This window comes from Hemiscyllium ocellatum, chromosome 3 (assembly GCF_020745735.1).
Source record: "Hemiscyllium ocellatum isolate sHemOce1 chromosome 3, sHemOce1.pat.X.cur, whole genome shotgun sequence".
Classification (NCBI taxonomy): Eukaryota; Metazoa; Chordata; class Chondrichthyes; order Orectolobiformes; family Hemiscylliidae; genus Hemiscyllium; species Hemiscyllium ocellatum.
In genome coordinates this window covers 44,360,960-44,375,902 of record NC_083403.1, presented here as the reverse complement: position 1 = coordinate 44,375,902, position 14,943 = coordinate 44,360,960, and the positions used below count along the sequence as shown (strand labels likewise).

The 14,943-nt window shown below is 40.6% G+C and overlaps 1 protein-coding gene across 3 annotated transcripts in view; it reads left to right on the top strand.

Annotated features, from left to right (window-relative positions):
* Nucleotides 1–14,606, top strand: part of LOC132837137 (gap junction beta-7 protein-like) — a 32,984-nt gene extending 18,378 nt beyond the window's left edge. For 2 of the 3 annotated variants that reach the window (XM_060856849.1, XM_060856841.1), the window contains one exon: nucleotides 11,845–14,606. In XM_060856849.1, coding sequence (XP_060712832.1) covers nucleotides 11,871–12,629 — 759 coding nt within the window. In that variant the 5' untranslated portion in view covers nucleotides 11,845–11,870 and the 3' untranslated portion in view covers nucleotides 12,630–14,606. Of the gene's footprint in view, nucleotides 1–6,761; nucleotides 6,804–11,844 lie in introns of those variants that run through there. The other variant, XM_060856859.1, reaches the window with a different exon arrangement.
* The last annotated feature ends 337 nt before the right edge of the window (nucleotides 14,607–14,943 follow it).

Here is a 14,943-nt window from a genome sequence, read left to right as displayed (position 1 = left end):
AGGCAGATCCAAGTATAAAATTGTTGACACCCCTGCTAGGAAGGAATAATCATTGCTGAGAAATATCCTTGATTGTGGAACTTTTGCATTGAATGGTTTTGGATGTTTTTCCCTTCACTCACTAAATATGTTACTGCTGTATCCCGTGCCTGCATTGAACCGGAAAATAGTTTTGCATTTCTTAAAAGTTCCTCTTAGCACTTTAGAATCATGAGACTCCCAGGTGGTGGATGAGCATCGAGAAAATGACCAATCTCTTTTCAGATATTCCCACTGTGTTTCCAAATTACCATTCATTATGGAGAAGAGTATTTTTTAAAAAGTAAACTTATTTTTCAAGAAAATGCTTTCAAATACTGCCTAATTAAGTTAGCCCATGGCAAATTTTGCAAGTTTGAGTGAAACTTGAGAAAAATAAGCACTTTTCAAAATGGATGCAATTTTCAACTGATAGTACTGATAGCAACGTGTTGGCATTTACTTTAGAAAATATGGATCAGGATATTAAACAGACACCACAGCCCATTTTCCCTCTGTGACCCCATTCAAGACTTGAAAGTTGGCCAGAGCTTCTTTGGAGGTTGTGACGTCAAAATTTCAGCTTGCAAGCCTACCTGAGATCCGGAATCCTGCTTTGAAAGCCTTGTCATAGCTTTCTCAGCTCCCAAAATGCTGATAACTGGAACAGAAAGACAAGGATAAAAAGCCACCTGTATTTTGACCATTGCCAAGACATAATCCAATTAGTGAATATGTTTCTGGGGTTTTGGTGATGATAGAATTTCAAACTTGGGATGGAAATTCAACACTGGAGCAGGAAGGGTGAGCTTCACTGATCTGTCCCTCTGCTGTTATGAGAAAAGTAAGAGTCCTTTTTTTCTGTGCTGTGAGTCATCAGACTTCCCTTCCTCAAAGACTGTAGCTACAGAATCTTTCATTATTTGTAAGGTAGAGATAGACAGATTCTTGATTAAAAAGGATAAAGTAGCCATAGTCCCATCAGAGTGCTCTTTCATTAGAGAGGGTTACCATACTTCATTTGAGGGGAGAGATTGCGAAGGTCAGTACCTTCAAGTTGATCTCAGCTAGTGTAGGAATTGAACCTGTGGTGTTGTTATCTTCTTTATAAGCCAACAGTCCAGCCAACTGAGCTAACCATCCTTCCAGGTTCTTTGATAACAATGGTGATGAAAAATGTTCAGAGCTGGGCAGGACTATAGAGTTCAGATTAAGATCAGATTAGTTGTGGATGGCAAAGTTACTTACCCTTGTTTATATGATCGTTTGTAATAAAAACAAAACACACAGGAAATGTTCAAAGGTAATTGCAGTCATGTTGTAGATTCATACAGCATGGAAACAAACACTTTGGCCCAACTTGTCCAGGCCGACTACATTTCCAAACTAAACTAGCCCCATTTAGATTAGATTCCCTACAATATGGGGTCAGGCCCTTCAGCCCATACTAACCCTCCCAGACCCATTCCCCATGCACCTAACACTGTGAGCAATTTAGCTTAGCCAACTCACCTGACCTGCACATCTTTAGGTTGTGGGAGAAAACCCACAGAGACAATATGCAACCTCCACACAGTCAGTTGCCCAAGGCAGGAGCTGAACCTGGGTCCCAAGTACTGGGAAGCAACAGTGCTGACCACTGAGCCACCATGCTACCCTTTGGCTCCCTATCCCTCTAAACCTTTTCTATTCACGTACCTGTCCAAATGTCTTTATAAATATTGTAACTGCACCTGCATTCACCACTTCCTCTGGCTGTTCATTCCACATACAAATCACCTGCTGTGTGAAAAAGTTGCCCCTCGGGTGCCTTTTAAACCTTTCTCCTCTTACCTTAATAATTATATTCTTTAGTTTTTAATTCTCCAATCCTCAGGAAAAGAGTCGACAGTGTGGTTCTGGAAAGGCACATCAGGTCAGGCAACATCCTAGGAGCAGGAGGGTCAACATTTCAGGCAAAAGCCCTTCATCAGGAATCCTAGGGAAAATACCATAGCCATTCATCTTATTTATTCCCCCTCATTATTTTATAAACCTCTTTTAGGTTACCTCTCAACCTCCTATGCTCCAGTGAAATAAGTCTCAGCTTATCCAGCCACTCCTTATAACTCAAACTCTCCAGTCCTGGTACTATCCTTATAAATCTTTTCTGAACCCTCTCCAGTTTAATAATATCCTTCCTATATCAGGGTGACAAGAACTGTACATAATACTCCAAAAATGTCATCATCAACCTTCTGTACAACCACAACATGACGTCCAACTCCTATATCAACAGTCTGAGAAATGAAGCCTTCTCTACCCTGTCTACTTGTGACACCACTTTCAATAAACTATGGACTGGCACCCTTAGTTGCAACACTCAACTTCTTTCCTCTCATAGATGCTACTTGCCATCCTGAATATTTCCATTGTGCTTTGTTTTCATTTCCATTGTATTTGGCTCTTGCTTGGAGTGGCATGGTGGCTCAGTGGTTAGCACTCCTACTTCAGAGTACAAGAGACCCAGGTTCCAATCCTGCCTTGGGCAGCTATCTGTGTGGAACTTGCACATTCTCCCCATGTCTGTATGGGCTTCCCCCCACAGTCCAAAGATGTGTGGGTCAGGTGAATTGGCCATGCTAAATTGCCCATAGTGTTAGGTGGCTTAGTCAGGGTAAATATAGGGGTGTTGGTGTGGACTTGAAGGGCCTGTTTCCATACTGTAGGAAATCTAATCTAATCTAATTTTAGATTTCTACCATCTGTTGTATTTCATTTTGTTTTGATGGGAAGGCTTGGGTGGTGTTGTGTGTGATTGCGGTAGTGATTGGACTCAGCCCTCTAGTCTGTACTGAGGAGCAAACTGTCTCAGCTGTAATCGTTTTGCAACAGCTGAGATATTATTAGGCATACTTACAAAGTTTCACTCTAATTCATAGGCCACTTAAAACACACCCATTGTTCCTATTCTACCAACGATTACCAACCACAGAAAATGTGTGGTTCCCTCACAATGTGCCCCCATCTGACCTGTTAGTTCGCCCTATCTACCCCCATAGTCTTTGGAGCTCGCTTTACTCTTGATCCTTGGATGATCTTTTACAGATAATGGCTGGGATGGGCCTGCCAAATGAATTGAAAAACAAATGCTTAGGGATAAATGAAGTGGGTGTAGTGGATGTGGGGGCGATTGCTTCTTGTGTCTATGTTCCTGCCTTCTAGAACATTCTCCATCCCAACAAAGACTTTTCCTTTTATCCCTAGCTCATGGATACCTGGTGCTGGAATGCAGGTACAAAATGTGGGAGATTGAGTACTCCCCCTGCTACCCTCTCCTTGAACAGTCCACATCATCACCCCAGAAAAATAAACACAATAATTATCACTAAACCAGACAGGAGCCAGACTAAAATTTTAACTTATTAATTAAACATAAATGCAAAGTAAATGCAAGTCTGAACAAGAAAAAAAAATCAAGTGAAATGCTGTACAAATTCACACTGAACAATTATACATCATAAACAAATGCTTGTGAGTTGAACTCAGTCAAGTTACTGACGGATCGTGGTTGCTGAGGAGCCTGGAGTGTTGATGCCAATAAGAATTGTTGTATAATTAATGAGGTGTTGAATATTGACAAACTCAACAGTACGAGTGCTGACAGAATGGGGCAGGTGTTCGATGGAAAATTAACAGCTGAATGTGTTGTTGATTATGAAGGTGTTTGTTCTGCTTGGACCTAAAGGCAAGGCAAAATCATACCATGAAATTGGGAAAGAAATCGCCACACTCATGTCTGATGAGGTGATTGTTATGGACATGTTGTCTATCTGTGATGCCAACACATGTCACTGGAAGCTGTGCCTTAATAGAGTTCGTAACAAAGATCCATTGGACTTGCTCCTAGATCGTCTGATGAGGAAGGATTGGTTAGAATAAGGAGATTGAGATAGTGAGTTTGAGTGATGTTACTGAGATGGAATTAGACAATATCAGCGAGGTCGCAAACATGAGGGTGGGAGTTCATCTTGGGAACAAATGTATCACTGGGGTGGGAACAGACTATCTTAATCTCTGATGAAGGGCTTTTGCCTGAAATATCGATTTTTCTGCTCCTCGGATGCTGCCTGACCTGCTGTGCTCTTCCAGCATCACTCTAATTTAGACTCTGATCTCCAGCATCTGCAGTCCTCACTTTTGCCCTGTCTAAATCTCAGATTGTTCAAAAGTTCATGGTCAATGAAGTGTTGATATATCACAAGGATGAGAAAGGCACAGCATATATACAAAACGTCTTTATTTGAAGACTTTCAGGCTTTGGAGAAACAGCAGCCATGATGAACTCTGTCATAATTAGAATCTAAATCTTTCCATCTCTGGAGCGCTGGAGACAGATGTGTGATCAAAGATGAGGGTCAGATTCTCAAACAGTCCCAGTGCATTGACCTCCATGGGGAATGCCCAGGTACTTGCAACTCCCAACTCTGGTTTATTTAGCTGAAGTTAGAATGTGTGGTACTGGAGGAGTGTGGAGATTTTGGATGAACACAGGGCTGTTGGAAACACAAGGCCTCTTGAGTATATGAATAGGAAGGATTTGGAGGGATATGGGCTGGGTGCTGGCAGGCAGGACTAGATTGGTTTGGGATATCTGGTCAGCATGGACAGATTGGACAGAAGGGTGTGTCTTTATAACTCTATTACTCTGTCTGCAACTACAGGCAGATCTGACTAATGGTCCTGAATTGATATCCAGTAAACATTAGACCAAATTTAGGGTGACACAGTAGATCAATGGTTAGCACTGCTGCCCTCACAGTGCCAGAGACCAAGGTTTGATTCCACCACTGGTCGACTGCCTGTTTGGAGTTTGCACATTCTTCCCATGTCTGTGTGGGTTTCCTCCCATAGTTCAAAGATATGCAGGTTAGGTGAATTAGCTGTGCTAAATTGCCCGTAGTGTTCGGGGATGTGTAGGTTAGGTGTATTAGTCAGGGGTAAATGCAGAGTAATAGGATAAGGTAATGGTCTGGGTGGGTTACTCTTCAGAGAGACGGTGTGGACTTGTTCGGCCAAATGGCTTGTTTCCACAGAGTAGGGATTCTATGAATTCCTTTGTTACAATGAGGTGATGTACACAAAATTGGCAATTCTGACATTGGTTACAAAATTGCATATTTAATATTCCATTCTCCAATGTTTATATTAAATATTCATCATAGGGAAACATGAAATTTGTCTCTGATTTGATTTTGGATGGTATTAATTAAATTTATGAAAAGAGAACACAATGAAATTGAATGGTGTATTTGCGAAATATTGCTGCAGACTTCAGATCGATCAACAAAATTTGCCCTGAATTAAAATTCGATTGCCAAAACCAGTTTTTTCTATTTACAGTGTTAGTAAATCTGTCAATAGAGAGTCATTTTGATGCTAATGCATAACAAAATTCCCCTGTGAAATTAATTAAATCGATACCATATTTTAAATTACAAAACAAGAAATTCTATGTTAGACTAATTCAAAAATATTCTTGCATTTTGGATTGGAACTCTCAATTAAACCACTCCATAAATTGATTGACTTTAATTTAAAATGTAGGATCTACAATAATAAAGTTTGTATCATATAAAAAGAAACAAGTCATTGATCATGTACGCATTTCTACTGGAATTATCATACACTCAGTACCTCATATAATGAGACAATGCATATTATACAATTTCTAATCTGACAAGGTTAAATATCACACAAAACCAGGTTATAGTCAAACAGGTTTAATTGGAAGCACTAGCTTTCGGAGCGCCGCTCCTTCATCAGGTGGTTGTGCTCTGAAAGCTAGTGCTTCCAATTAAACCTGTTGGACTATAACCTGGTGTTGTGTGATTTTAAACTTTGTACACCCCAGTCCAACACTGGCATCTCCAAATCATAATCTGACAAAATGTATTTGCAACTGAACAGGCATCCAGGTGTCGGCATTCTAGGTTGTGCTAGTTAGAGACGTGAACTATAATTGATGTGAACCCCTAGCATATTTGTCAACTACATCATTATATCAAAACAAAGTTAAAGAAAATATTCCTTTGCAGGATAAAATGAAGGTACAGACTTGATGGGTCGAAGGGCCTCTCTGTCCTGTATGGTTTGATAAATGATTTGACATGTCTTCAATCTAATTAAAAGGAGTCTGTGCAATTCCATAGTTCACTTAATAGTTGATGCAGATGAAAATCATCTATTATATGACAGCTAAAGTACTTCCAGAACAAATCTGGTTTCCTGAATAATTCCTGGAGTTTTTTTGCAGACGAAAGGTCTCTGCTACCTAGACTTCCAGAAATGTCCTGATGTGATTTATTTGGGGAATACAGAGAGAGAGCAACAACATACCTGTTCAGTTGCTGATTCATTCTCCATTTTGGATCTCTCTTGAGCCTTTAGTGACTCTAACGCTCTCTACACATCTTGCAGCTTATGTTGCACTATACCACTTGTAACAAACAAGATGCCTCACACTTAAGCAAACATCCTATTTCCTGCACCACCATTCACACAGTGTTTTTCCACACCCAATTTGTCACAGCAGCACTAGGGGATATCTAGGCTGCTGCTGTCTTTCAGGCTAAGGCAAAGCAGAACAACCTAATTGATAGGGAATAGAACTTTTAAAGATAAATAAAAATCAGTAAAATGTGACTATTGGCACAAATGAATTAAATTGTGTATTCACTGTATCTCATTAGAATCTGGCCCATAACAATATACCCGCATCTAATACCAGGAGCTTCTGAGTCACGGTAGGAGTTCTATTTGAATTGCTGTGACAAAATTGAAAGCCATAGAATCATAGAGATGTGAAGCACAGGAACAGGCCCTTCAGTCCAACCTGTCCATGCCGACCAGCTATCCTAAATTAATCTAGCCCCATTTGCCCATTATCATCCAGGTGCTTTTTAAATGCTGTAATTGTACTCACCTCCACCACTTCTTCTGGCAGTTCATTCCCTGCACGCACCACCCTTTGTGTGAAAATGTTGCCCCATAGGTCCCTTTTAAATCTTTCCCCTCTCACTGTTAACGTATGCCCTCTAGTTCTGGACTCCCCAACTCTAGGGAAAAGACCTCGTCTATTTGCCCTATCCATGCCCCTCATGATTTTATAAACCTCTATAAGGTCACCCCTCAGCCTCTGACCCTCCAGGGAAAATAGACTCAGCCTATAGTCTCTCACTATAGCTCACATCCTCCAACCCTAACAACATCTTTGTAATTCGTTTCTGAAGTCTTTGAAGTTTCACAACATCCTTTCTATATCAGGGAAACCAGAATTACACACAATATTCCATAAGCAGCTGTAACTAATGTCCTGCACAGCTGGAACTTGACCTCCCAACTCTTATACTCAATGCACTGACCAATAAAGGCAAGCATACCACATACTTTCTCCACTATCTTATCTACCTGCTAATCTACTTTCAAGGACCTATCAACCTGCACTCCAAGGTCTCTTTGTTCAGCAATACTTCCTAGGACCTCCCCATTAAGTGTATTATTCATGCCTAGATTTGCCTTACCAAGCTTTCAAAGACCTTCTTTTGGCATCTTCATTGTGTCAAATTGAATGTCTCCAGTTTTGTCCAAAGTACACAGTTTAACTGAGGGGCAGCAGGAAACCAAGTGACATACATGTAACACAATATTGAATTTAAACAAGCAATGCAGAAAGACATCAGATTAATGCCTAATCCTCTACAAATGCCGCAATCCTAATCTCAGGTTCCCAAACCTGTTTATTCCATGCAGCCAGGGACTGGATTTAGACCAGTGGTGAAGAGGTCCATACCAAGAGACAAGGCAAGGATTCCACGTGTAGGATTGGAGACAGGGGACGAGAGAGGTTAAAACCGTCCATAAAGTGGGTTCCCCTTGGCCTCCAGTTGCTTGGTCACAGCGTTCCCATCCTCCTCACTGGCACCTCTCTTTCTTCTACCACATTGCACACATTCCTTCCACTCTCCAGGGATAGCAGTGGCGGTCTCAGGTGAAGGGGCAGTGCAATACTGGCTGTAGCTACTACTCCTGGTATGGGGATCTGCCAGTGTCTCTTTGGTCAGGACCTCTCTGAGGTGGGTCTTCCTGATGAGAGGTCCTGACCAAAGAGACACTGGCAGATCTGTACTGGACTCTCCCTATGGCCTTCACACTCTTCCTAGAGTGCGTAGGCCAAAGATACAACCAGTACTTCAACTGTGTTGTTAAATTTTATATATCACCATCATATAACAATTTTTATATTCTATACCGAACTAGAAAGGAAAAGGCACTCAAATTAAAGTGGACAGATGAAGGTCTGAAATAGTACTCGATGGGGTGCAAACTATGGTAGATATTTTTGAATGTTTTTGGATTTCAGATGCTAGCTTTGAATCTTGCTCACCACAACTGCAGTTTGAAAAAACCCTCACAACTTGCCATGGAAAACCTTTGGGGCAGCCTTCCCAGTTTGCACTAATGGTCCTTGTGTAAACCATGAAGGAATTAGTGGTTTAAGGGTTCAGAAGAGATTTACCAGTCTGTTTCTGGGAATGGAAGGTTTGATTTATAATGAGAGGCTTGATAGACTGGGACATTTTTCGCTGGTGTGTAGGAGGTTGAGGGGTGACCTTGTAGAAGTTTATAAAATAATTAAGGTCATAGATAAGGTGAATGGCAGATATCTTTCCCTTAGGGTGGGGTACTTCAAAACTAGGGGGCCTATTTTTAAGTTGAGAGGAGAAAGATTTTAAAAAAACATGGGGAGCAATTATTTTACACAGAGTGGTTTGTGAGTGGAATGAATTTCTAGAGGAAGTGGTGGATGCAGGCACAGCTATAAAGTTTAAAAGTAATTTAGGTAAGTACATGAATAAGAAATGTTTGGAGGGATATGGGCTAACCATAGGCAGATGGGACTAGTTTAGTTTGGGATTATAGACAAAAGTGAGGACTGGGCCTCCTTCACCACTGCTCCCTCACCACCCGACACCTGGAGGAAGAACGACTTATCTTCCATTTCAGAACACTTCAACCCCAGGGCATCACTGTGGACTTCACCAGTTTCCTCATTTCCCCTCCCCCCACCTTACTCCAGTTCCAACCTTCCAGCTCAGCACCGACCCAATGACCTGCCCTACCTGTCAATCTCCCTTCCCACCTATCCACTCCACCCTCCCCTCTGACCTATCACCTCCATCCCCACCCCCATCCACCTATTGTACTCTTTACTACCTCTTCCCCAGCCGCCACCCCTGCACCCCCATTAACTCTCCACCCTGGAGGCTTCCTGCCTCTATTCCTGATGGAGAGCTTTCGCCTGATTCATTGATTTTCCTGCTCCTGGGATGCTGCCTGACCTGCTGTGCTTTTCCCGCACCACTCTGATCTAAACTCTAGTTTGTGATTATGATCAGCGTGGGCTGGTTGGACTGAATGATCTGTTTCCTAATTGGTTTTCCTTCTCGTCTACTGTTGAATTCCTTATTTGAGCCTCAATCACTTCTTGATTTGACCATTGAACTACAGTCTGCACTTTTACATTCTACCCTCTGACTTTAGATGATTCAAAGCTCAGTTGCCTGTACATAATGTCACACCAATTCCCATTCTGCTCTCAGTCCTGGGTTTGCTGATCTGTATTGGCTCCAGGGCAAGCAAGGTTTTGTATTTAAATTTCACATTCTTGTTTTGAATATCTCCATGTCCTCACCCTTCCTATTTCTTTAATTTCCTCCAGGCCCACAACCCACTGAGATATCTGTACAACCCCCTGAGATATCTGTACTCCTGTAATTTTGGCCTATCATGCATTTTCGATTATAGTTTCTCCACTATTTGTGACCAAGCATTAAGATGCCTATGCCCAAGGTTTGGAATCGCCTCTGTACACTTCTCTGCCTTACTGCCTCACTGGTCTCATTTAAAACATCTCTATTTAAGCTTTTAGTCATCTATCCTAAAATCTTCTTATACGGCTCAGTCTCAATTAATTTTATTATGTGAAGTTCATCGGAATATTTTGTTATGTTTAAGGTGTTCATGAATATAAGTTGTTGCTGTTGAGACAATTAGAAACTTTAAGTCCTTGAAATGCTGCAGGCAAAACTGATAAGATTGCCTCTCAATGTTCAATTATATGTAAATCTCAATTGAAAGTCTCTCTTAAAATCTCTTCCACCTCTCCACCCTCTTTTAAAACTTGTCTTGAAAACTCATCTCTTCGAAAAATAATCAGATAGAGAGAGGTCAAGTGAGTGGGCAAAAACATGGCAGACGGAGTTTAATGAATGAATGTATGAGGTGATGCATTTGGGTGAAAGAATCAATAGGCAGACCATTATTTAAGTGGAGAGAGGCTCCTATAAAGTACAATACAGAGAGATGCGAGTGCTCATGTGTATGAAACACAAAAGGTAGTATTCAGATGCAACAAGTAATTAAGGAGATAAAAGGAATTTTGATTTTTATGGGTTAGGCTGTAGGAGTCTAAAACAGGGTACAACTGGAGAGATGTTTGTAAGGCTGCATGTGGAATACAACGTAGAATTTTGGGCCCTGTATTTAAGAAAAGTTATACAGCCAACTTTGTTTGAACTGGCCCTCTCGATAAACCAGCAAAAATTATTCACCTCAAAAACCAGATATTTGCTGTATTATTGCAATGTCCGAGTAGTCAGCTGAGGGTGCAAGTGAGAAGATTCTGTCGGTAAGTTTTATTTGAGGCAAAGTTGCATTATTATTTAAGTCAATGTATAGCAGTGATGTGTATACCTCCTGCATCATGCTTCTAATACTTAGTGTGTGATTGTCGGGATCTCTTGATTATCTGGAATATCTGATCAACTGGTGCACTCCTTGTCCCATAGGGGCTGGTTAATAAAAGGTTTGCTGTACTGGTACTGGAAGTTGCTCAAAAGAGTTTCACTAGATTAATTCCTGAAATGAAAGTGCAGAATTATCAAGGACAGCTGAACAGAATAAATCTTTATTCAATAACATTTAAGAGAATAAGGATGACAACCTTATTGAAGCATGGAAGATTCTGAGGGGTAAATGTTGAGAAGATGTTTCTGTTAGTGAGGCAATCTTGAACTAGGGGTCACAGGGACACTTATTTAAAACTGAGAGGTGACGGAATTTCTTCTCCCAGGAACAGCGTTCCCTCAAATTTGCTTACCAACTGTACAGGTTCTCCAGGATCCAAGCATGGCTTCTGGAATTGGATGTCAATGCGAGGGTCAGGATGCCACCACCGATTGTTGTGTGTAGAACATCAGAGCAGCTGCCTGTAAGCGGCTTGGAGGGAATGTTGCACACAAAACAGAGAATGTCTGGAACTCTATACCCCAGAGAATTGTGGAGATTGGATCGCTGAAAGTAATTACAAAGAAGGTAGAGTTTTCAAATAGGAGGGAATTGTGGGCAATGAGGAGCTGGTAAAAGGAGAGGTGACCCTTGGTTGTGATCTTATTGAATGGTGGGTCAGGCTTGAGGGGCTGCTCCCACTTCTCAATATTTTGATCCAGTGCCCTAACACTCCTTTATATACTACAACACTTTTCTGCAGGTTCTTAGGAGGTTTTATTTCATTAAGTATTCTCCACAAATATGTATTGTCATTAAAATATGGCAGTACAAAGTTCAGCGAGGTGTCTTGTGGTAGAGCCCCTACCTCTAGGCCAGGGGGTCTGGATTCAAGTCCCGACTGCACTAGAGGTATGTCATAGAAGTTTGAGCAGGTTGACTAAAATAACTATAACTTGTTACTTTATTATTTCTGAATTTCTCTTCTCTGTTCTGTAGGTCCAGCTTCAAGTTATTGAGGAGCCATGAGCTGGGGTTTACTCCGTGATGTTTTGAGTGGAGTGAATAAATACTCCACCGTCGTGGGGAGAATCTGGTTGAGTGTTATGTTCATATTCCGAGTCCTTATCTATGTGGTGGCTGCAGAACGTGTCTGGAATGATGAGCAGAAGGAGTTTACCTGCAACTCGAGGCAAGTTGGTTGTGAGAATGTATGTTTCGACCACTTCTTCCCAGTGTCACATGCAAGACTTTGGGCACTGCAACTTATCTTGGTTTCCACCCCTTCTCTTCTGGTTGTCATGCATGTAGGTTACAGGGAACACCGTGAGAAGAAGTACAAAAAAAAGCTGTATAAAGACAAAGGGAACATAGATGGGGGCCTGTGGTGGACCTATTTCTTTAGCCTGGTGTTCAAAACAGGAGTTGAGTTCACCTTCCTGTTTGTGCTGGCATGGATGTACGAGGGGTTTATTATTCCTCACCTTTTAAAGTGTGAGATCAAGCCTTGCCCCAATGTGGTGGATTGTTTTGTTAGTCGGCCAACAGAAAAGACCATCTTCCTGTACTGCATGGTGGTCTCCTCTGCTGTGTGCATACTGCTAAACATCTGTGAGATGACCTACCTCGTCATAAAACACTGTAGAGACATCTGTGAAAAGAGATCTATCAAGCAGGCGAAGCGTTTGAAATGTGGATGTGATTCTTCAGAATTGAATCGAGCTCAACGAAAAGGACTTAGAAACGGCACTCTGAGGTCTTCTGTAAGTATGTGCACATTGTAAAAACCAGAAAAACAGCCGTACAATCTCTGAAAGCTGGTTTTCGAAGAGAGGCTCCATTGGGCAGTTACCCGCTGTTTAAAGAAATAAACAAACATGGATTATTACATTAACACAGACAGAGAATGCTGGAGAAACTCAACAGGTCTGGCAGCATCTGTGGAGAGAGAAAGAGAGTTAACGTTTCAAGTCTAAAAATGCTTCTTCCGAATTTCAGAGTCATATTGGACTTGAAACGTTAACACTGGTTTTTATCTCTGCACACATTCTGCCAACCTGCTGAACTTCTCCAGCACTTTCTACTTTTATTTCAGGTCTCCAGCATCCACAATATATTGCTTTTATTTAACTTCTGGAGGTAATGCCCATGATTCTTTACCGACTCATCGAAGGATTAAAAACAAATCGTGAAGAGATTGTGGGTGTATAGAATACGAAATTTAACATGATTTAATTATATTTAATTCAAAACCAAGCTTTGTACAATTGAGTGCAGGACACCTACATAAGGCTATATTTTGGTTTCCAATATATTCTGGGATTGCTTTACCTTTATAACTTTCTAGTTTTTCTTCAATATATAATCCCGAAGCCTCCCCCACTCCAAAGTCCCTCCAGTCTTCTGCTTTCTGTTCTTGATGTTACATGTTACACTGCAACATTCCCACTTGCCTTATGTCCATGTCCTTTTCTTAGTAGGTTGTTGCTCCTGATAGCCACATTTCTGTTCCTAAGTATCACACTCAGTTGCAGAAGGTCTCACATTCTATTTCACATGAGTCATACAGTATTCTCAGGGATCACATTCTGCTCCTAATGGCGACACATTCTCTGGTCTCAGATGTTTTACCTTCTTTCCAATTTGCTCCCCAGGGTGACATTCTATGCTCCTGAGTGTCACAAACTCTATTGTTCACACCCTGTTTCCAAGAGGACAGTTTCTGTTCCCAGGAATTACATTCTATGCTCCTGTTGATTATTGTCTGCACCTTGCCAATTTGTCAGCTTCTCAACTTCAAATCTCTCTCTTCTCTGTCTGCAGAGTGCTCCCAAATCCATTCTCCAATTTTTCCGAAAATTCTGCCCTGGACACACTTAACTCCAAAACGCAATTCCCAATAAATTCTCTCCCAGACTTCCAGGTACTTCCAGTCACTCACTACTGCCCTGTTTAACAGAATGCTTTCCAATACTCAGTTACCTGAAAGCGATAAAGATAGAACTGGTGATTTTTTTTGAGCACTACATGACCTTTCAGCTATGAAAACACTCACAATAAGTGAACATGTTTTAATTATAGATTTCTAATTGTCACTGTGATGAAGGAGAAACAACCTAGGGCACAACAGCTTTCTTTATAAAACCGACATACAAATAAATCATTTTTACAGCTGAATGCTTAATATGCTTCACCTAAATTCCATTTTAATTAGACTTTTAAATTTGATTGGTTAATGCCATTACAAAACTAGTATTGACAGAAATGTGGTGAGGGTTATTTTTATTTGACCTTCACTTGTTAAAGGTCAGCCTTAAAATGTTGGTTAATGATCATCAAGCATCATTGTTACTGATTTAAATCTAAAGCTTAATTCACTGATAAAATTAGAAGATCTGACAAACAGTGGAGATGAGTGTGATCGAAATCCATGTGCGGTACTGAGAGGAGTCTATTTTCATTGCGAAGGTAATGCCATGAAAGCTTTGCATTTTGATGCTCCAAACCTGGTTTGACAGGTCTAACAAGCAAATTTACATTGCACATGCTCAGTTCACATATTTACATTAATACCATTTGTGCCTGTGGATATCAGTTGTGGCTTAGGATACTTTGTTTTTTTTCTCATCATCATTTTTGTCTAGTGCAAACTAACAAATTGCTGGATCTATTGAATTATTCAATACTCACTACTCAAACTCATGCTCTTTGGATTGATACAACTGTTAAACTATTTCTGTTCATCATCATTATTTCAAATGTTATGGACTCGATGTTTGTTTTGATATTTCATATGTCGATTCTGAGACGATATTTTATATTTAGAAAGACATATGTGATTTCAATATTTTACTTAATTACGCTTCTGTGAAGTACTTTGTAACTACTGTATCTATTTAAAGGCAGTATGTAAATGCAAGTTGCTGCTGGCACAATATACTCTAACAGACTCTTGAAGAAAATAAACAAACTTGTTAAATGTACTTCTTAATTCATTTATTGTTCATTTTGGTCTTTATAAACACTTGATCATTTTGATTGGGATTTTCAACAAGTAAAAACATTTAGCTGGTTCCATTCTAAAACACAAATGTTCGA